At 37.9% G+C, this 23958-nt stretch overlaps 1 protein-coding gene across 1 annotated transcript in view; it reads left to right on the top strand.

Annotated features, from left to right (window-relative positions):
* Window positions 1-23958, top strand: part of LOC103267715 (uncharacterized protein C8orf34-like) — a 318318-nt gene that overhangs the window by 115813 nt on the left and 178547 nt on the right. Inside the window, exon 4 of the mRNA XM_021716164.1 lies at window positions 22048-22183. Coding sequence (XP_021571839.1) covers window positions 22048-22183 — 136 coding nt within the window. The remainder of the gene's footprint in view (window positions 1-22047; window positions 22184-23958) is intronic.

Consider the following 23958-nt stretch of genomic DNA (forward strand, 5'->3'; position numbering starts at 1 on the left):
GACAAAATTTGCTGAAAGAAACATTTAAGCCAAAGGAGAATAAAATACTTGTAATGGTGAATTTAATGGTTCATTACTGCTATTATTAGTTTATTTAGCTTATTCTATTACCCAACAGGATGAAGGTTTGAGAGCAAAGTCAGATCATTTAAAGAAAATAAGGAAGACTGCATTTTTACAACCATCCTCACTGTGGTTCATGTTGGGGCACTCTGCAAGTGTTTACAGCCTACAAATAAATCAAGCCTTCTAGAATGGAGTTGTTTGTGTTAGGAAATAGAGTAGGAATATATAAATGTTTGTCTGGATGTGGGAACACCAATATATTGAAATTGAATCTGGAAATATCTTCAGTATGCTTTATATGAAAAAGTATTTTTTGTAACTTCAGAAGTTCTAGAAGATGAACCCCAGAAGAAATGTTGGATAAGAAGTGCTCCTCTGGCTATGGCTTTATCTAAGCCATGGCTACCCTTCATCAGGAAATGCTGAGCTAGGATAGTGGAAGCAAAGTAGGGTTTTTGTGCTCTAGGAGTGTGTGTGTGTGTGTGTGTGTGTGTGTGTGTGTGTGTGTGTGTGTGTGTGTGTGTTCTGTGAAAAGCTGCTACAGGCTGACTCCACTTTTTGTTAGAATGCATTTGTGAAAACCACATATTAGATCAGAGACTCACAAAGTGGATCATATTTTTCCTACCCAAACTATATTACAGTTGTGGTTTGAATTTAAAACATAGCATCAAATACATCATCACTGTAATCAACACTAGGACACAAAGGGAAAAATTCAGTCAGCCTTTACAAACAGTTTAAAGCTTTATAAGTAATTTAAAATGACAAAATTAAAAACTCTACATAAAAAATCCTACAGACGACTTAGCTCTATCATAAATTTGGCCAAATATTAAATTTGTTATTTATCTTAGATAAATTTTGCTTGCCATTTTGGAACCAGGGAAAATATTTTAATATTACTTTAAAATATTTTAAAATAATTTGAAGCCGGGCTCAATATCTCAGTCTGTAATCCCAGCTCTTCGGGAGGCCGAGGCGAGTGGATTGCCTGAGCCCGCGGGTTCGAGGCCCACCTGGGCAACTTGGCGAGAATCTCATGTCTACAATAAATCAAAAATTAGCCACGCATGGTAGTGCATGCCTGTAGTTCCTGCTACTTGGAAGGCTGAGGTGGGAGGATCGCCGGAGCCCAGCAGGTCAAGGCTGCAGTGGCCGGGAGCGGCCACTGCACTCCAGTCTGGGTGACAGTGAGACTCCGACTCAAAAAAAAAGAAAAAAGAAAAGAAAAAAATTGCTTGAATGTTGCATGTTTTATCTATAGCTGTGTAACAAATGACCACATACTTGGCAGCTCAAAGCAATACATTTATTAATCTCACAGTTTCTGTGGATCAAGAATCTAGACACAGCTTAGCTTGGCTTTCTGCTTTGGGGTCTCTTACTTGGTTGTAATCAAGGTGTCAGCCAGGGTTCATGGGCTCTTCTGAAGTTCAACTGGGGAAGGATCTGCCCCAAAGGTCACTTGGTTGTTGGCAGAATTCAGTTCCCCGAGGGTTATTGAATTGCTTGCTTCAAGTCTCAGCTGACTCTTGGCCTGTGGCCACCTTCACTTATTTGTCACATCCTCCCCAACATGGCAACTTGTTTCATGCAAGTGTGCAAGTCATGAAAGTAATACAGAAAGTGTGCTAGCAAAATGGATGTCACAGTCTCTTGTGCTCCAATCATGGAAGTGAAGTTCGATCCACTTGACAGCCTTCTACTAGTTAGAAGCCAAGTCACTATGTCCAGATGACTTTCAGTGGGAGAGAATTACACATTGGCCTGAATACCAGAAAGCAAGACTCATGGAGCCATCTTAGAATCATCCTGACACAGATGTGTTCAGTATATTAATATCTACTTATATCTTTCTCTTGTTTTCCTTCTCATATATGGTGCTCTTAAAGGACAAAAATTTTTAAATTGTAAGTGGGAAAAGAACCAAAACATATTTGCCTTTTGTATGCTATACAGCAGTGTGGTTGGTTGATGATGTGGCTACAAGCTTGATATTATCATAATATCAAAAGGTGTCATAATAAGTGGACATGACGGACAATATTTCGAAAGAAAAAAAAGCTCAAGGTGAGATCTTGGTTTTATTAATCATGGTGTTTTAATGAGGATGTACACAGAGAGTATACTTCCGAAAGACTGGAGATGAGACTGCAGTTAGGAAAGGTGGAAGTCTCAAAAAATAAAAAGATGACATGCAAGAGATAGAGCAACCACAGGAAACAAAAAAGAAAGAGCCAAGATGTTTAAAGGTAATTTGGGGGGAGTTTTGCTATGCAAATTTCAGTTTAGCTATCTCTTTTAAGTGACATGAAATTTCCAGTGAAATTTTCTTTAGTTAGTATTGTCTGGGGTAGGGATGTTTGATGAAATAATGATATTGGTGTTATGGCAAAAACAGAGCAACCCTAAAAGACCAAGTCTTCTTTGTGTAAGGCAGAGTTAATTAGCAAAGTAGAGTGAATAGGCTATTGTGCTATGATTGGAGGAACATTGCCTTAGTGTTCAAATCCAGACTATACCACATGCTAGCTGTGTTATTGATCAAACTAAACTCTATAACTCAAATGTCAAATCCAATAGCCTGTTGACGTACACTGTTGTTCTGCTTACACATTAAACATCTTTAGAAACAGCCCAATCTTCAGCTATTTTATTCACATACAGTACCTGCCTGTAATGCAGTAAATAGGAGACTCAACTATTCTTTTTTTTCTTTGAGTTGGAGTCTCACTCTGTCACCCAGGCTGGAGTGCAGTGGCACGCTCCTGGCCACCACAGCCTTGACCTGCTGGGCTCCAGCGATCCTTCCACCCCAGCCTTCCAAGCAGCCAGAACTACAGGCGTGCGCTACCACGCCCGGTTAATTTTTGATTTACTGTAGTGACAAGGTCTCACCAAGTTGCCAGGGCGGGTCTCGAACCCACTGGCTCAGGCAATCCACTCGCCTCGGCCTCCCAAAGTGCTGGGATTACAGGCTGAGCCACCGAGCCTGGCTCAACTATTCTTATAGCAGTGGTTCTCAACCTCTGCAAATATCCATAAGTATTTTAGACTGGATAGTTCTTAGTTGTGGGGGCGCTGGTTGCTACCACCTAGACCCCGGTGCCACTTCTCACTCCCACTGTAAGATGTGACAACAAAAAACATTTTCAGACATTGTCCCAACGTTCTTTGTGGTGGGGGAGGGAAGAATCATCCATGGCTAACAACCACTGCCTCAGGTGGTGGTGTGTGAGAAAAAATAAGATATAGCAACCGAAAATACTCAGTTGTTCATCTGCTATAACAAAGTACCATAGACTTAGTGGCTTTCAAACAACAGAAATTTATTTCTCACAGTTCTGGAGGCTGGAAGTTTGAAATCAGGGTACTGTTGAGGGCTCTCTTCCCAGTTACAGACTTCCATCTATACTTTATCTATAAAATGGGGATAATATTGACATTATGTCATAGTGCTGCGATAATTTCTTCCTTCATGCATTCATTCAGTGTATAACTAGTAAACATCTTTGTTCCAGGGACAGTCCTAGCAAACAGGGATATAGCAGTGAGTGTGAGATAGTTCCTGCCCTCCTGAAAATTTATTAGTGAATAAGTAATGAATAATAAATATATAATGTAATTCTAGGAGATAAATGCTATGGATATAAAGAGGGATAACAGGATAAAGAATGATAGAGGACGCTCTTTTGGATAGACTAGTCAAGGAAATCCTCTCTTAGAAGGTGCTGCTTGAGCAGAGACATGAATGAAGAGACCACCTTTTGGGATATCTGGGGAAAGGATTTCCCAGGTTGAGGACAGAGCAAGTGAAAGACCTGAGGACGTTAACATCCTTGGCTTACTTAAAAGTTCAGAAAAGGCTGCTGTATAAAAGGAGCATAATATATAGCTAATTAGTAGATTTTTATAGTCTTAATTTTTCTCTTATCACCAAACACCCATTTTTAGGAAACTCAGAATATGTGTCTACTGTAGGAATTGAGATGAAGCTCTTAGGTGATATCATACTGCATACTTGTCATTAAGGAAGAGGTTCCACAGAGACAACTACCCAAGAAAATGAAACCGAATTGAAAATGGTCTTGTAAAATTTCACTGGGGTGGCAATGTTTTGTGGCTTGAAGTGTAAGGGATGAGAACAGCATGTGAATTCCAAGAAAGCAGCATGGGATGGAAAATGGATTTACAATGTGTCAGACAGGGTGGCAACATCTTGTGGCATGTGGCTTGCGTCTCAGTGATGGGAAAGGTATGTCATGTGCCTGCTTCTCGCCTGTGGCACACCACAGGCGAGAGTGAGTCGGCAACAACAGCCAAAATACATCAACAGCAGTTTTAGTACAAGGTCTGCCTGGGTCTTCTTTTTCTTAGTTTTTCCATTTTTCTCCAAATTTGATTATTTTTTATTTATTTCAAAGGACCGAGCATAAGATAGAAATAAAGGGAATTTGGAAGGATGAGGAAGGGATCAGCTAAAATACTTAATGTCATTTTTTAGATTAATCATATATGAATCCCAACAAATGTAACCAGCATAGTGATAGACACTTTTTTCTTTCTTTTCTTTTCTTTTTTTTTACTTTTAATGTATATTTTGTTGATTAAAATTGCTTCATTGAGGATATTGTATGAAAATCTTAATATCAGTTGCACAAAGTTCAGATATATCTTCTACAAACATTAGTTTAAATTTTTCATAAGGGAGCAGCATTTAAAATCTGTGTGGAGATTACAGAGAGAAAAGATAGCGAAGAACAAAGGAAATCAAATGGAGGACAGTTGAAATTAAAGAGGTCTACAAAGTGAAGAATTTAATGAAGGAAAAGTGGTATCGAAGCTCAGAGCTTAAACATATATGAATACAGAACACAAGAAAATAAAGATGAATTGGAGAATGGAAGCTGTCCACCATTCAAGTCTTGTAGTATTTGAAATCAAAGAAAAAATAAACTAAAAATAAATCCTGAATTTAAATTCACTGATATCATATCAACTTAGTTTTGAGCATCTGTGTCCTATGTGTAAGTAAACTGACGGCCAGGCTCGGTGGCTCAGCCTGTAATCCCAGCACTTTGGGAGGCCGAGGTGAGTGGATTGCCTGAGCTTGCGGGTTTGAGACCTGCCTGGGCAACTTGGTGAGACCTCATCTCTACAATAAGTCAAAATGAGCCGGGCGTGAGAGCACACGCCTGTAGTTCCAGCTACACGGAAGGCTGAGGCGGAAGGATCGCCGGAGCCCAGCAGGTCGAGGCTGCAGTGGCCGGGAGCGGCCACTGCATTCCAGTCTGGGTGACAGAGGGAGACTCCAACTCAAAAAATAAAAAGTAAACTGACTTTAGGCACAGTCAACTTTGCTAAATATAAGTTTACAGTATGGATACAGAAAACTTAACTACCAGAATTGGGACTGTAGCAATTAGTATATAAATTTATACTCCCCTCAAAGGACTGTTTTGAGTTAACATATTAGGTAACCTAGTGCAGAAACATTCAACAAAAGGAGTTCAATTAATACTGTGGTCTGGATCAAGAATCAAAATGTCACTAAATATGGTGCAAGGTACAATGATTAGGTTTATGGTTAAAATGCATTAGTGATCAACAAATTTAATAGAGTGTGCTTAGGAGCTTCTCAACATAGGACCTTATTTATTTAACACAGAGCCTGTGGGGATATAAAATTTATATTAAATAGGGTCAGTGATGAGTATAGAAACAAAAAAATAAAGATAAGTTTGCTGTATCGCCAGTAGAAGTTGAAATAATGCTTTCTGTAACATGATGGTACCTAGTAGCAGCAATCATTCTATAACTAAAGCATTGGGATGAGACAAGCTTTCTCAAATACAATATCTTAACTACTGACGAATATTCATTACATGCATTTTTTAGCTAGAGATACATCCTAGGAGAATTAAAATGGGACAAATACACATAAAAGTAATTCAAATGATGAGCTTTTGCACTAGTTTATATATTTGAAAAAGGCTACATATTTTTACTCATTACCCTACCCAAATTAATAATTTACCTAATCCCAGTCTTTTTTTTTTCTTTTTTGAGTTGGAGTCTTACTCTGTCGCCCAGGCTGGAGTGCAGTGGCACACTCACAGCCACCACAGCCTTGACCTGCTGGGCTCAGGCGATCCTTCCGCCTCAGCCTTCCAAATAGCTGGAACCACAGGCACGCACTACCACACTTGGTTTATTTTTAAATATATTTTAGAGATGCGGTCTCACCAAGTTGTCCAGGCTGGTCTCGAACTTCTGAACTTAGGCAATCCTCTCACCTTGGCCTCCCAAAATGCTGGGATTACAGGCTTGAGCCACCCTGCCCAACCCAATCTCAGTCTTTTAAGTTAACTAACTTTTCATTATAACAACTTAGGTACCTTCCTTGTTTTATTCACCTTCTATACTCTGAACATTTTGCCTAATTTTCCTCACTTTTTTTACCAGTTGTATTCCTAAACATTTATCCTAAGCTCTGTTCTGATCTCCCAGATGTCTTCATTTTTCTTACAGAAGAGCCTTCGCAATTTATATAATGACTGGTTCAATTAGCACCAGTCTTGTGATTCATTTGCAATCTTAGTAAGCAAATTCTAGCCTCTACATTTTTATAAAAATCTGTGGTCATCATGTGTTTGGTTATTGATGGTTACAGTCAAATAAATTAAACAGGAACTGGTGGCTAACAAAGAATATCTCAGGAAGTTTCTTTCTCCCCTCGGTTAACAATAGAAGACATAGAATACATGCAAATCTAAATATATATAAATATATTTCCTACTACTTAACTGGTCTAATCACTTTCTCTGTTTATTGATTTCATGTGGTCAAGGAAAGTAAATATTCTGTAACCTACTTTCTCTATGTTATTAAAATGGGAAACTTCAACATGGCATTTAAATTTCACAAGACTGGCGTTGGGGCTTTGTTCCAGATTTCCACGATCTGCTTTCCCCACGGTTCCTCCTGTTTGTGCCCCGTCTGCAGCTACAGGTGATGGTGTGGGCCGGGTGCCAGGTGGGTGAGGAGTGGCTGTTCTCTGCTGCCTCCTCTCAAGAGAGCCCTGAGAATGGCAGACGACCCTGTACTCCTGTGTCTCCAATCTCAGGGTGGTGGTGGGTTGCAGTCACCTCTGAAGGAGACCCCCAGGTGCATCAATCTGTGTCTCCCCTCAGTGGGACTTTCACTCACCCACCGGCACACACCCATTCATGTAGAAAGTCTTTATGGACACTCGCTTTTGCAGAGACTCTCAACAGATACATGAAAAAATGCTCAGCCTCACTAGTCATCAAAGAAATGCAAATTAAAACCACACTGAATTAGCTGTGTGTGGTGGCCCTTGCCTATAATTCCAGCTACTTGGAAGGCTGAGGCAGAAGGATCACCTGAGCCCAGCAGGTTGAGGCTGCGGTGGCCGGGAGCGTGCTACCTACCACACTCCAGCCTGGGTAACAGAGTGAGACTCCAACTCAAAAAAAAAAAAACCAAACCCACACTGAGATACCACTTAACCCCAGTAAGGATGGCCATCATCAATAACTCAAAAAACAACAGATGCTGGAGAGGATGTGGAGAAAAGGGAACACTTCTACACTGTTGGTGGGAGTGTAAACTAGTACAGGCCCCATGCAAAACAGTGTGGTGATTCTTAAAAGATCTAAAAATCAATCTTCCATACAACCCCACAATCCCCCTAACTGGGAATATACCCAGAGGGAACTCAAATCACTTTATGAAAAAGATATCTGCAGACGCATGTTTACTGCAGCATTATTCACAATAGCAAAAACATGCAACCAACCGTGCTGCCCATCAAAAGAGGACTGGATTAAAAAAATGTGGTGCATGTACACAATAGAATATTACACAGTCATAAAGAAGGACAAAATTATGAACTTCACAGCAACTTAGATGAACTTAGAGTCTATAATACTGAGTTATCTATCACAGAAACAAAGAACTGAGTATCACATGTTCTCTTCTCACACATAAGAGGACCTTGAACAACTATCGTAATACTATAAGAAATGGATTGGCAGTAGTGGGAAACTGCTAGGGGAGGGCAGCATGCCTAATCAACAAGGGCACCTGCATAATGAACATTTGTATACCTAACCCTTAATTATATCCCACATCCTTAAAATAAAAAATTTGAAAAAAATTCACAAGACTTTTTGTTTACAAATGCAATTCTAATTTAGTTTTTTTAAACTAAGGTTAATCTAAAAAATTAAAGCCTACAGTTTCTGATAGCTACTATTTTGTTCTTATTTATGAATTTGATTATTACTTATCACTTTATTACTCATGGGCTTAAAGTTGTACTATTCTGATATATTAAGAAAGAATGCTAAACTCAGATCTGAGGCATGATTGTAAAAATAGAGAATCACAGGGCCGGGCGTGATGGCTCAAGTCTATAATCCTAGCACTTTGGAAGGCCAAGGTGAGAAGATTGCCTGAGACCAGGGGTTTGAGACCAGTTTGGCCAATTTGATGAGACCTCATCTCTACAACATATCAAAAAAAATTAGCCGGGCATGATATCATGTACCTGTTGTTCCAGCTACTTGGAGGCAGAAGAATTGCCTGAGCCCAGCAGGTCGACGCTGGGCTGGCCATGAGCGTGCCACTGTACTCTAGCCTGGATGACAGAGTGAGACTTTGACTCAAAAAAATAAAAAATAAAAAACAGAGAACCACAGAAATGGCCTTAACATCTTTCCTTCATCTTTCAACCAGACTATGGTCCCAGCAAAGTGAATTATGTTTTATTCTCCTTGTCTTTTTCTTTCCCCCCTTTTAGGAAACATAGCTGTCTCACATAACAAAAAAGTTTTCATATACATTTTATTTAAACTTGTCTAATTTCTGATATGTTTTCTTAACATTTGTTTTATTTTTAATAATTCCCTCAGAATATATAACATCTGCTTAAAACCTTTGACTAAATCAGCTTTATCAGTGTAAATCAGCAAACCAATTTCAATGCAGGGAAAAACTGCCATGTTATTCTTGTGTAACCCATCACTGAAGCACTGTGAAAGAACTAATGTTTGGAAAGACTTTAATTTTTGTTATAAAGTTCCTTGAAACAGATGTGAAAATTCACTCATCTCCCACATTGTCTAATTCAAGCAGCTGTAAATTATTTCATGGATTACACTTGAATGAAATAAAAGTCCTAGGATTATTTCATCTAGGCAGCTGTTATTTTCTTAAATTAAATCAAAACACTTTTTTGTTTGCTTAATTCTTGATTATTTGCCATTGTGTAAAGATAAAATGCTTATGTCTTTAACCATAAATTAGTTTATTTTTCCCTAATAGTATTCTGTTGACTCAGAAGAAGCAACACAATTTTATAGGCTACCTTTAGAAATAAATTACTGCTTCAGGCTTTCTAGTGTAAAAAAGGAAAAAAAAGTAAAGTATTCACTTCTTAATACATCTTCAAATATAATATTCATATAATGCACACATATTACTTGTAAGGAAAGTTAGATGCAAGAAGTGTCACTGCTTGACTCTAACCACAGCAATGATAATCGTACCAGGTTTTCTCAGACAGATGGTCTATAGCTCCCTTCCAAACTCTTCACTAGCTCCAGACTTGTCCCTCTAACTATACACCAGACATCCATATGGGTATCTTGAAGACAGCTCCATCTCAGCATGTGTGAAATCAAAAGTATTATCTCTTCCTGTATTCCCTAGGAGTGGTAATATGGAGAAACCTGCTCAGATTTCACATTCAATCTTTCACTACATCCTACTGAATCTTCCTCTGAAGTTAACTTCCAATAAATTTCTTTGTCTTCTTACTGCTGCTCCCTTCCTCCAGACCCTCAAAAACATTTGCGTGAACTGCTAATACAAACTTCTTCCTGCTGTATCTGTTTCCAGTTTTTTATTTTTCTATTGGCTGTAGGTAAGTGCAACGAGAGTACTCTTTCAAAAACAAATATTCCAACAGTCAATTCTACATAAAGCTCAATTTATCAAATGATCAAATAACTAATTATCAAACTATACAAAGTCTTATGGATGATTGTTGAATGCCCTCTCTGTGCTAGACACACTTTTAAGACATTAAAATGACAATAGTAAATGAAAAAGAGGAAGTTTGCACTCTGAGGTATCAGGAAAGAAATAGATTTTTTAAAACAAATGAATAATTGGTGTGTGTGTATAAGTGTATATGTATGGGTGTGTGTGTCTGTGTGTGTGTGTGTGTGTGTGTGTGTGTGTGTGTGTGTGTGTGTGTATAAAGTCAGGTAATTGGCCGGGCTCAGTGACTCAGTGTGTAATTCCAGCACTTTGAGAGACCGAGGCAAGTGGATTGCCTGAGCCTGAGGGTTCAAGACCTGCCAGGGCAACTTGGCGAGACCTCATCTCTACAATAAATCAAAAAGTGTTAGCTGGGCGTGGTGGCACGTGCCTGTAGTTCCAACTACTTGGAAGGCTGAAGCGGTCGACGCTGGGGTGGCCATAAGTGTGCCACTGCACTCCACTCCAGCCAAGGCGATGGAGTGAGACTTCGACTCAAAGAAAAAAAAAAAGAAATGTTATTTAGTCTAAAACTATAGAACATAAGAGAGTCTACCTTAAAATATTATTTTCATTAATATATTCATAAAATATATGTTCTAGAACAGCATTGATCAGTAGAAATATATGAGCCACAAATTGAAGCAACATACTAATTTTAAATTTTCTTGTAGTCACATTTAAAAAAAGAAAAAAAGAGGGGCAAAATTAATTTTAATAATATAGTTTATTTAACCTGGTAGACTTATAATATTATTATTTAACGTATTGTCAATGTAGAATATAAGTGAGATATTTTGCATTTTTTTGTACTAAGTCTTCTAAATCCTGTGTGTATTTACTTTTTACACACATCTCAATTCATACTGGCCATATTTCAAGTAAAAAAGCAACATGTATCTACTGACTAATGAATTGGACAATGTAGTTTTAAAATGCATTGAATATACTGACCCCATTAAATAAATCTTCAATATTTTGTTGAATGTATAATTGTATAGTTAAGAATATCTTAATGAGAAATGCATTTAGTTATGAGTAATATAACTCATTTACTTAATATATTAGTTGAAATAATTTATTTTATTAAAGAATGTCTTATAAAAATATATTACTTATTATTTATATTTCAAAAAATTCCTAAATGTATCTTTTTATAAATTTAAAAAATTATTTGGTAAATTTAATTAATACACCTACAGTTGGCTTTCAAAAAGACGGAATTGGCCGGACTCGGTAGTTCAGTCTGTAATCCCAGCACTTTGGGAGGCCGAGGACAGGGGATTACCTGAGCCCATGGGTTCGAGACCCACCCGGGCAACTTGGCAAGATCTCGTCTCTACAATAAATCAAAAATTAGCTGGGTGTGGTAGCGTGCTCCTGTAGTTTTGGCTACATGGAAGGCTGAGGTGGAAGGATTGCCGGAGCCCAGCAGGTTGAGGATGCGGTGACCAGGAGCGTGTCACTGCCCTCCAGCCTAGGTGACAGAGTGAGATTCCAACTCAAAAATAAATAAATAAGTAAATAAAAGACAGAATTAATCACATGCTCTCCCTTTGTGATCTGAGACTAAACTCTTTTCTAATATTTTATTCTGCTACCCCTATACATCTTAGGTTACAATCATATTGGCTGCATGACATTCTCAGAAGTACTGTGTACTTTTATACCTCTGTGCTTTTTCATGATCTTCCATCCCTCTGCAAAGTTCTTCACCACCTGTGTCTGGCTAGTATACTTTTATGTAGCCGTCACCTAATTCATTCAACATTTGAATAATTTACTGATCAGGTTTCATTCAGAAAACTGAAATGATTCTACATAATCAAAATATAAAGAAATGTAATTAAGGGAGTTAGATGCTTGGGTTGGAGGGTTGAGAATCAATGGAACCACCAGCAACTCTCAAATATTTATTGCAGCTATGGTTCAGAGAGTCAGATATTGACTATTGCCACCCGGAATTTAGAAAACTATGGGAACTGCAGTACAGTGGCACGCTCATAGCTCACCACACCTCTATTTAAAAGAAAAGAAAAGAAAACTACAGAAATGTATTCAGATGCCATAAATCCTCTGTAATAGAAACATGGCAATTACTTCAGAGAAATATAAAGATATTAAAAATTAACCAACAACCCTCATATCCACCAAAGACTCAACTGGACCTGCAACTGGAGGAAAATGAATGACTCTGCCTCTCTTCTACCTTCTGAATCTTCTAATGACTACAGCTCATTGATGAAAACTCAACCCTATGTGAAAAACTAGATAGTAAAAGAGTACAAGTTATTCAATGCTAAGCCTTCTAGCCTCTGCAAGAGAGGGAGCCATAGACAGAGCAAGAGAAGTGCCAAATGCCAACAAACAATGTCTGGCAGGCTTGTTTTGCTTTTTTTTAACCTCATTTGTTTCCTATAACACTTAAAACATTTATTTGTGGGTTTTTTGTTTGTTTGTTTTTGGTCAGGGATAGGGCTGATTATATATTACACTTAACTATCTTCTTAACATTCTTTTCCCATTTACTAGACAGTTCAATTTCAAAGTATCCAAATAGCCAAGTTTATTTTTTAAAATTCACGTCAATTGATTGTTATATAATCTTTTTCTACTACTGATATCTTAAGAATCATGAGATTCTGTGGTGTAGAAAGCATTCACAATTGTTTCTAAGGCATTCTAATTGGTCAAAATTTCTCCTTAATATAGTGCATTTGTATTTACTTGCAACCAAAGATGATATATCTATGTATCTATAACACTGGGCTGGATGATGTGAAGAGTATCTTGGAGAATATCTTTTTTAAGAAAAAGGCCTTGGCCGGTAGCTCAACCTGTAATCCCAGCACTTTGGGAGGCCGAGACCGGTGGATAGCCTGAGCCTGTGGGTTCAAGACCAGTCCAGGCAACTTGGCAAGACCTTGTCTCCAAAATAAATTAAAATATTAGCTGAGTGTGGTAGTGCGCTCCTGTAATTCCTGCTACTTGGAGGGTTGAGGCGGAAGGATTGCAGGAGCTCAGCATGTCGACACTGGGGTGGCCGTGAGCCATGCCACTGCACTCCGGCCTGGGCACTGGAGTGAGACTCCAACTCAAAAAAAAGAAAAAGGCCTCCTTTAAGGAAAAAGGGAAGGAGGGACGGAGGGAGGGCCTCCCTTGATAATGTAGTGTTAAAAAGTCCTTGGACAGAATCTTCCTTAAATTCTTTAATTTTTCTTTCTTCCTCTCTTTCCATTTATGCAAACTTTCCAAAATTTCCTAAGGGAGGGAAGAAGAGAGGAAGGAAGAAAAAAGAAGAAAAGAAGACTCAGATACTGTATGAGGAGGCAAAACTTTACCTATCCCTTTTTAGGGTTCTTTGTTTTGTTCTGTTTTATTTTCTTTCTGGGCCTGAGAATTAAATTGACATAATACAGTTTAATAGGAGAAAAGCATATACATTTATTCAATAATCAATATAAATGTTACATGACATGGGAGTCATCATAAGGAAATGAAGTTCCAAGAAACAGAATCAATCTCTTATACATTAAGTTGGACAAAGAATAGTAAGTTGGGAAGAATCGACTAAACAATATGATGAGGCTTAAAAGGTGAAAGTTAGTTTAACAGGTTCTGTACAGAATTCTCTCAGTCTCAATTTCTTATCAATGATGAAGAGAATAATGCTTTTCTTGCAGTATATAGGGAAGGCATTTTTTCACATGGAAACTTCATCTCTTGTTTTTAAAGAAATAGGATTACGGTAAGAGTAATCTTTTTACAGATATTTTTCTTTCTTTCTTTTTTTTTTTTTAGTTGGAATCTCACTTTGTCATCCAGACTGGAATGCAGTGACATGCTCATGGCCACCACAGCCTTGACCTGCTGGGTTTAGGTGAGCCTTCAGTCTCAGCCTTTCAAGTAACTGGAACTACAGGCACGCGCCACCACACCCGGCTATTTTTTACTTTTATTGTAGAGATGAGGTCTCACCAAGTTGCCCAGGCTGGTCTCAAACCTGTGGGTTCAGACAATCCTCTCACCTTGGCCTTCCAAACTGCTGGGATTATAGGCATGAGCCACTGCGCCCGGCCCTACACCTATTTTTCAAGTGCATTTAACTCAAAATACTCAATATTCCAGAATGGCATATTTTTAACTCCCTCAATACCATTGATGCTTAAAATATCTAAGGTTTCTCTTAGATATAGATATAATAGAAGGCATTCCTATTATCTTCCTCCCTTGACTTATGTAGTGTTAAAAAGTCCTTGGACAGATTCTTACTTAAATTCTTTAATTTGTCTTTCTTCCTCTCTTTCCATTTATGCAAACTTTCCAAAATTTCCTAAGTTTAGGCATTTCTGCTTCTCTCTCTTGGTTATTTAATCCTAGGAAACTGCTTCCTTTACAAAAAAAATTTGTTAAGGAAATGGAGCTAGTAAGATCTAGATTTTCATTTTGCTTTATTTCTGTTCTTTGTAAATTAAACATAGATTATTGGTTTCGTCCCATGACTAAACCTGATTATTATGGTTGTATCATTCTTTAGAGCTGATAAGTACCCCATAATTATTAGGAGATCATTGATCTTCCTAGAAAGAATAAATATTAGTAAAGAAAGAAAGAATGAGCCGAGCTTGGTGGCTCAGCCTGTAATCTCGTGACTTTGGGAGGCTGAGGTGAGTGGATTGCCCGAGCCCGCGGGTTCGAGACCCGCCTGGACAACTTGGTGAGACCTCATCTCTACAATAAATCAAAAATCAGCTGGGCGTGGTAGCGCATACCTGTAATTCCGGCTACTTGGAAGGCTGAGGTGGAAGGATCGCCAGAGCCCGACAGGTCGAGGCTGCGATGGCCGGGAGCGGCCACTGCACTCCAGTCTGGGTGACAGAGTGAGACTCCAACTCAAAAAAAAAAGAAAGAAAGAAAGAAAGAAAGAAAGAAAGAAAGAATGAATGAGTGAATATTGTTCAGAGTGAGACCTTGTCTAAGACTGCACAAGCCAATTTCACTGCCATCACCACAGTTGCACCTGACACTCCAAAAGCCCTAGCAGTTGCTGAAGCAGTTTCAGCGAACAGCTCTCTCAAGTCTCCGGTGAACCAGCAAATGAATTCCAGAAGGCTTCTGACTCTAGGATTCTCTTTTCTCCCATGTTGCGACAGTTATTCTATGCTGAAAAAAAAAGAGGTGCTATCCAGGTGGGGGGTTGGGGAGTGGCTAGGAAATCTTCAAAAAGTCTCATTAAATACACTCCTTAAGTTTACACATGAAAGGAGAGCTCTGACAGGGAGTTTTTACTGTTCATCAAAATACAGTCATAAAATTCATGTCTTATTACCTTCTCTATGTATGTCAAGCAATCTAAAAATACTTAGATAATTATCATAAAGCTCCATACTGCAATTCTGTATCTTATTAGTAGAAAAATGGCACAAAGGCAAGTAGACAGTTGATGTATTGGTTTTTGAACATGTCCTCAAAGGTAATGAGGAAGTGGCAGGATTGGACTCCCTAGACCAGAATGAACCACATACTTTCTTCATAGCTGTATGAAGACCAGTATAAGTCAGGTGTTATGCTTTGTGGCTCCAAAATTAGAATTGAGGCTAGATCTAATTTATAGCAATATGCTCCTCCCAAATTGTTGCTTCATTTAAACCCAAAAGTCTTATTTTATATATTCAGTTTCTTCTTTTCAACAGAATTAGATATACCTTAAATCATAGAATTATAATAAGAATGTATGAGAAGTTTAGATTTGGGCTAAATCATTTAGTACAATGCTTCTTCAAAACTCTAAAGCATCCACTGTAATCAATTATTGAGCCTACCTGGGCTCAGTGGCTCAGCCTGCAATCCCAGCGCTTTGGGAGGCTGAGGTGAGTGGATTGCCTGAGTCCGTGGGTTTGAGACCCTCCTGGGCAACTTGGCGAGACCTCATCTCTACAATATATCAAAAATTAGCAGGGCATAGTAGTGCGCGCCTGTAGTTCCAGCTACTTGGAAGACTGAGGCGGAAGGATTGCCAGAGCCCAGCAGGTTGAGGCTGCAGTGGCCGGGAGTGGCCATTGCACTTCAGTCTGGGTGACAGAGTGAGACTCCAACTCAAAAAAGAAAAAAAAAAATTATTGAGCCTCTGCTTTAAACATTTCCAGCGAAGAGACGATCACATCTTCTACATTGCACTGTACAGTGTGCCTTTGAACAACTGAACATATTAGAAGGTTGTTATATGGAGCCAGAAACATACTTCCCTTTCGGTACACTCATTTCTTTTCCCCCCCTGGAGCCACAGATAGAACGCTAATATTTTTTTAGAAGCTAACCCTTAAGTATTTGAAGGTTGCTATTGTGGAAATAAATGAAAACCACTCAGATGAGAACAGACAGAGACTTTTTATTCAGAGCTTGTTATAGCATGGAAGTCAGCCACTATCACTTGCATTCACTAGAGGACCAAAGGCACGCAAGGGAGTGGGAAAGCTTTATGAGTAAAAAAAAAGGAAAAGAAAGATGTGCTTCAGGTGTGTTCTCATTAGAATTTGGCATAGGGAAGCTGGAGAAGGGCTTACTGGAAACAGACCATCTTATGCAAATAGTTTGGAGAGCATATTTGACTTTCTCTGAATGATTCTGATTTGGAAATGGGGGTGAGAGGAGGGAAACTGGCCTTTGTTAACCAAGTTCTGAATGTTTAAGGTCATTGCTGCAAAGGTTGTGGGTCAATGTTCTAATGTTGTAAATGATCTATCGATTCTCCTTTCATATATTCACTCCCCTAGTCTCTTGTTTTGGCCATTCTCTCCTTTGCCAATAGGAAGGTGACTAGCAGGTAAAGTGAGAGATTCAGATGTCCACTGGTTGGTGATTGGTTCCCTCGAATCCATAATCAATTGTATCATAAGATCTTAATCTTTTTTGTTGTGCTAGCATTATGCCCATTTAACGAGCAAGTGGCCAATAGAAACATGTCAAACAGGATAGAATTCAATTACCCAATATTATGACCACTATGACCAAAAAAAAAAAAAAAAACCCAACAACAACAACAACACATACACACAATTAAAATGATTCAGAACTAAGAAACTGATTTATCCAACACAGGTCAACACAATAAACAATAAATCTCATAGGTAATAAGGACCAAACTTAGAGAGCCAACCAGCTTTTTCCTCAAGCTAACATATAAACTTTTCTACCTTACCTATTTCATTGATCCAAGTACAGCAGAAAGTATTAATAATGGCATAAATACCCCCATGACTAGTGAACAAGAAATCTTGAACAACATGATTGTCCAACACTACAGTTTATGACAAGATGGAACTGTATTTCCTCTGGGGTAGAGGTGGCATCGTTTATCATTTCTGCCCGCATTAGTGATACGTGTCTTACAGTGTTGCATTTACATGATTCTTATCGTTGGAAATTGCTTTGATTGCTTGCATAAACAATAAATCGGTAACTTCCTTACGTGGAATACCTGAATAATCAAGGGCGACCTCATTTGGGAGCTAGTATCTGACTTGAAATTTCCAGCCTTGATGAATTCCCATTCCCCTTGCATTACCATCAAACACTGGAACATCCTGCTTTTTGCTACTTTCCTGCCCCTATCAGAAGAAGGGGCTCTCACAATTTTCTTACCTTCTTTGGAGCCTTGGCAATTAGGGCATATATGTATAGATAAGATTTGCAATAATATTCCTAAAAAGTGCATGAGTGTGTGTCTCAGGCAAGCAAGACTAGCCATCTGGCTACAAAGGAAATAGTATCTGGTAGGAATACACGGGGTCAAGAAAATAAGAAATTGTTCATGACATGAGGTTACAGTCAAGGCCTATCGTGAGTTGGGTTACACATATGAACCTCTATTATTCTCTCCCAGATGGCTAATAAATTCAATCATCATCATATAAAGTTTGTTGAATTCAAATTTGTAATTACATAGAATCTAATTAATAGATTGTAATATTCAGTTCTTTTTTGTGAGAGACACTAGTGAAATCACAGCTTAATTTGTTTAAGAACATTTGTGCATGTAAGTGCAAGTGGAAATGTGATCGGATGTCATTCCTTATGATCTTATTGAGACTAGAATTTTCCAAAGGATTTTTATCATGGTGGTCTGATAAGGGATGAAATATTCAGTATTCTGTAAGCTACTATTTGGGATAATTTGAGATGTATTAGAACATGATTATGCTTTGATCTAACAATTCTAACACGAATAAAATAAAAGATAAAAAGGTATCACCATTGTAGGTGGGCAACAAGGTATCTAAAGAAAATGAGAAGAATCATTATAATTAAGTGAAAAACAAAACAGGAATTAGACAAAGGTCTTAATCCAACATCTTGGGCAGAAACTGTGTGCTATTTGAGTTCATCACTTTGTTCTGAAGGTCTTGAATCAGCTTTCTACTTTGAAGATCAGCTGCTTCTAGAGAAGCTCTGAGAATCCTCAGCTTGAGATCTCTTATTTGAGTAGGATTCTAATTTTGTTGATTCTGAATTGACTTTTTAGTTAAGAAATGTGAACCCAGGGTTTTATTCCAGAGAATTTTACTTCCATATCTGTTGTAAACAGTATCTGATAAGGCCCATTTTAAACAATTTTAAGAGCAGTTTTTCTCTGATATATCTTCCAATAGATGAAATATTATAGTTGAAGAGGCTATTTAACAAGACGTTTTGGGAACATGACCTTAACTAGTTGGTAATAGGACTGGGTGTAGTATATGAGCCTCTTGCAATATTTTGCCATGTACACATGCAGCAGGGAAGAGTAGGGCACCATAGGTAAAATCCTGAAACACATAGACCTTTCAGTTACCAGTTCATAGAGGAAGAAAAAAAATGTGTCCCCATGGGAATGGATCATACAATCACAATGACAGGTGGGAGTACTATTGATGAAGGAAGCGTAAGTATTTTTGAAAATTTTGTTAATTTTATTTTAAGGATGTCATTGATTCTTTCTATCTTTCCAGAAGGATGTAGGTGGTAAGGGCAACATGGTTTCTCAATAAGGGATAATGCTATTTTTGTGTTTCTTGTGAAGTATGTACCTTGGTCCTTTGATATAAAGTTTGTATTTCCAAAGTTGGAAACACAAAATCAAGCTTTTATTCTTTTCCTTTTTATCCTCTTCATTTTTTTTTTTTACAACTGTAAAGATTATAGCTTTTTAGCAAGGAGACGTTTTAACCAATTCTGAGAAGAAACATATCATATCTATGCATATTTAAATCTAATGGAGGGTGGAAGCTGTATGAAATTCACTGGGAGGTAATCAAAAGACCCTTGAAGCTTAGGTTTCTAATCATATCTCATTTTTACAGTTTTCCAGAATTATGTGGTTGACAAGTGACACATGACACAAAAATGGCCTCAATTATCTTTCTAAAGTTTCTCCAGCCACATTGATTTAAGATAGCACCCACTGTATCTGTACCACGATGAATAATTTTATGAAGAAATTTGACTAGTATGCATTTGAAGTTGCCTGGTTACCATCAATAGAACCAGAGATTTTCTGAATGAAGCTAGAATCATATTTTCCCCATTTTTATGTTCAGAATTAGGAGCTAAGTGTTGATATTTGATAATAGTGTCTTTGAATTAATCCAGGGATTTATTCTTTAAAAATTTAAATAGGATCATAACCTTGGTTAAGGCGGTTTGTTTGGCAAAATAATCTACTAGAAAATTTTCCTTAGCTTCTGTATTATGTATAGTTTCAAAAACCTCAATCTTTGCAATAACTATCTCCTTATGAAGCAGGAATACATTTGAAAGTGTCTGAGGCTGGGCTCGGTGGCTCAGTGTGTAATCCTAGCACTTTGGGAGGCCCAGACAAGTGGATTGCCTGAGCCCGCGGGTTTGAGACCAAGCCTGGGCAACTTGGTGAGACCTCATCTCTACAATAAATCAAAAATTAACCGGTCATGGTACCATGCGCCTGTAGTTCTGGCTACTTGGAAGACTGAGGTGGAAGGATCACTGGAGCCTAGCAGGTTGATGCTGGAGTGGCCGTGAGTGTACCACTGCACTCCAGCCTGGGCAACTCCAACTCAAAAAAAAAAAAGAAAGTGGCTGAAATATCTTGCCTATTTTTGATGAAGATTTAAATAGAGTTGGGAAACCCTTTGTTTCCAAAGCACACCATAGTCATATTTTGTGTGTATGTGTGTGTGCATTTTTTAATAAGCATACCTGTATATATTTATTTACTCTGAGGTCTTTGCGTAGTTAACAGGCTCAAGCAAGTGCAGTATTTCTGCCATCTGTGCTGATTTTGCCTCAGGTAGAAGGCTATATTTTACAGACAAGTTTAAGTTAGCGATAGCATATTCTACTTGGTAACCTCCAGCTTTAAGTGTTTATGTATAATCCATCAATAAATAATATTGGGTCAGGATTTTCAATGTGGGTCCTTAAAAAAAACTGAGTAAAATATAGAAAGTTCTCTAAATGAGGTAAGAAAATTGTGATGGCTCTTTCTTCTGGTAGGGGCAGGAGAGTAGCAAAAAGCAGGATGTTCCAGTAGTGAATGGTAATGTGAGGTGGGAGAATAATAGAATCTCATGAGAGTTTAATTGCTAGCTAAAAAAATATTGTGTGTTCTCAGGTCGCAACAATGTCTGCAACACACTAAGAACCATGATATTAAGAGGGAAGTATGTAACTGGTTCAACAGAAGCAGTAGGTTTTGAAGTGGCAGCTATGCTCTTAGACAAGAGGACTAAGCCTTGGCAATCAGGTCAAGGTGATGAGTTTTTGATGATTCCCATGAAGTTGAGTTACAACTCTAAGTGCTTTTCCAGATTGCTTATGCACAGATAGACAAAAAGGCTTTTACTTGGGGATGCGTATGGAAGGCGTCTGTTGACAAGCCTTCTTCAAATTACAGAAGGCCTGTTCATGATTTAGACTAAGGTTGTCACCATCTCAGGAACATTTGACATTCATTGTTTGTAATATTCAATTAATCCTAGCAAGCCTCTCAATTGTTTTGGGAGGAGTTAAAAATGGTTTTATAGTCCTTAGACTCTCAGAAGACAGTGATTTTCCTCTAGAGATTTCGCCCTCAATAATGGATTATGTTTTGGCAAAAGTATAATTTGTCTTTTGAAACTTTATGTCTCTTTTTTTGCTAAGGCTGAAAGCAAGTAATTTGAGACCTTTTTACAAGCTTCCTTGTTCTCTGAACAAAGTAAGAGAACATATACATATCGTATGAGAATTGAATCACAAGGGAAATGTGGGCCTTTTAAGTCTTGATTGAGGACTAGGAAAAATAGAAGGGGTCCTCCATGAATGTCTGGGGCATGACTATCCAAGTATACCGTTGTCTTTTCCAGGTGAAGAAAACAAGGAAAAATTGAGTGTGAAAAGGGAAACGCTTCAGGCATATTTTGATTGGAAGTTGTTGATGGGAAACTGTAAGCAGGCTGATTAGAAGTAGAGGTTTTATGTAATTAGTTTTAAAAGTATTTGTTTATTTCTGGTTGGTTCTGAGTTGGAAGCAACGGTAAAAAAATAGGGAAACTGGCAGCCATTGACCAAGTCCTAACCATTTTGGCCTGACTGCTACATAGGTTATGATTTGACTTCCTCAGATGGTTATAGTAGAGATCATGCACCAGAGTTTTGTTGTCATAGATGTCCTGTTCCTTGTCTGTTTGTATATTCTGTATCTCATCTTTTTGTCTCTTGTAACTCTTCTCATAAAATTTGTTTCTAACTACATCTAGAAATAATTTGAAAAATAATTGATACCTGAACTTAGATTTTTGCCAAGAGGCAACAGAAAACAATATTTTGTTTAACAAACTGCTGGCAGAAAATGTGGACTTTTCAATTCTACTAGAGTTAATTTTGTCTCTGTAATTGTTTGTGTTGTTGCAGAGGATCTTAATGATTTAAGAATGGAGGGAGTAACAACCCTGGTACCTTCTGGGAGCAAATTTAACCAAGGCCGTCCTACTCATCCTGCTGAGCCTCAGGCCAAGGTCACACTGAACATCTGTTCAAGGTGTGCCAGGTAAAACACATAATAGGTATAGTATATGTAAATATGATCTTAAATTTTAAAATATAACATTTTGATGCAAAGATTGTATTCCTCTGTGTTAAGAAAATCTTTTCCTTCTAGTGATCTTTTGTGCTAACATTGGCAAGGGTGTTAGTTATGCAATTTATCCTGTGCTCAATGCCACTCAGACCACAGCTTGAGACTATTTTCCGTCTTCTGTCTCTGAATTTCATTTGCTGTCTACTGTCCTGTTCCCTTTCAAAGGAAGATTCAAGGGTCTCTGAATGTCCTAAGCCACTTTAAAGTACCTACACAAAGGAAGAGTTTGCCCAGGTACCGTTTAAGATCTGATATTATTGGCCTCTTAACCTGCACCTCATCCTACCCACCTCCCGGAAAGACTTTAATCAGCTTGACGCTTTTCAGTTTTGGCAGCTGGAAGCAATCTTTGCATATACTGTATGTGGCCAAAGAAGTAGCTTGTAGTTACTGCCAAGTCAGTTCCCAGTGTTGGTCTAGCAGAAACTCACCAAATAGTTAGAATTCATTCTTTTGTAGAAACTAAATCTCATTTGCAAAGAGGTTTTTAAGCCTGTTTAAATGATAAAACAAGTCTTTTAACCCTTATGTAAATGGTCCAGATTAGCAAGAACAATGCGCTGACTGGCCAATTTTATCTCCTTTTCTTTATGTCTGGCTGTTCTATTGTACTGTTTGAGAGGAGATTAGCTGCTGGGAAATGGGGAGGGAGTAAATTGTAGGAAAATGAAACCAGATTTTTTTGTAGCTTTTCCTTTTTTTAGCTTTACCCCTTTGGAAGTTTTATTTTAATTTTCACAGGCTTAGAAACATAGAAAAGACAGCTCTTAGAACTATTAGGGGATATTATTTGAGGCCATTAAGAGAAATGCCATAGCATAGTGAAAACACGAATGGAAACATTGCTTCAGACAAGAAATATTTGGTGAATTGAATTTTTAATAGTGTTGAAAAATTTCTAACAGTTATGTGATAACTTTTAGGCATCCAGAGTGAATAAGGTCATCTATGGAAGAGTTATTGGACATTTTATTTTAAACTTTGTAGTATATCTGTACATTCACGTTCTGACTGGCAAAGGGTTAATGTTTGGGCCTTTATATCATTTGTAGAAGATTGAGATCTGAGGGGGTTTTTTTTGTTGTTGTTTGCTTTTGTTTTGTTTTGTTTGAGAGGGAAAATCTATGAAAATAGTGTTTTACTAAACTATTGAAGATTTGAATTGAAAAAGAACCAAGCACATTTGTAGCCCTAAATTATCATTCGACTTCCCAATGATAGAGTTAGACTGTAAGTCACAAAAACCCCTGTATTTTAAGTGAACCATTCATGAAATTTTTCAAGAAATATTCAACTGAATAATTATGGTGACAAGTATTTCATTCATGCTATATGCTATCCTAAGCACATTAAATGTGTAAACTCATTTAATTTACAGATAATTCTGAGGATAATTACTCCAACTATTCCTATTTTATAGATAAGGAAAAGGCACGAGTTTGTTAAACAACTTGTCCAAAGTAACACAAACAGGAGGTGGCAAAATCCAATTTCAAACCCAGGCAGCCTATGTTGACAGTCTGGCAGTTAGTCATTTTGTTTTATTGTTAAGCACCAAGCTATTGTCTGAAGGTGAAGCTGAAGTTGGAGGCCCAAATTAGGTAAAGACAGTAAGATAAAAAGAGTTTCAAGTGTTTGCAATAATAAGAGTTTGTGACTATTGTGATGGAGAATAAGGCAATGTT

This window comes from Carlito syrichta, unplaced genomic scaffold (assembly GCF_000164805.1).
Source record: "Carlito syrichta isolate Samal-C Ts95f unplaced genomic scaffold, Tarsius_syrichta-2.0.1 Scaffold308211, whole genome shotgun sequence".
In the NCBI taxonomy this organism is placed as follows: domain Eukaryota; kingdom Metazoa; phylum Chordata; class Mammalia; order Primates; family Tarsiidae; genus Carlito; species Carlito syrichta.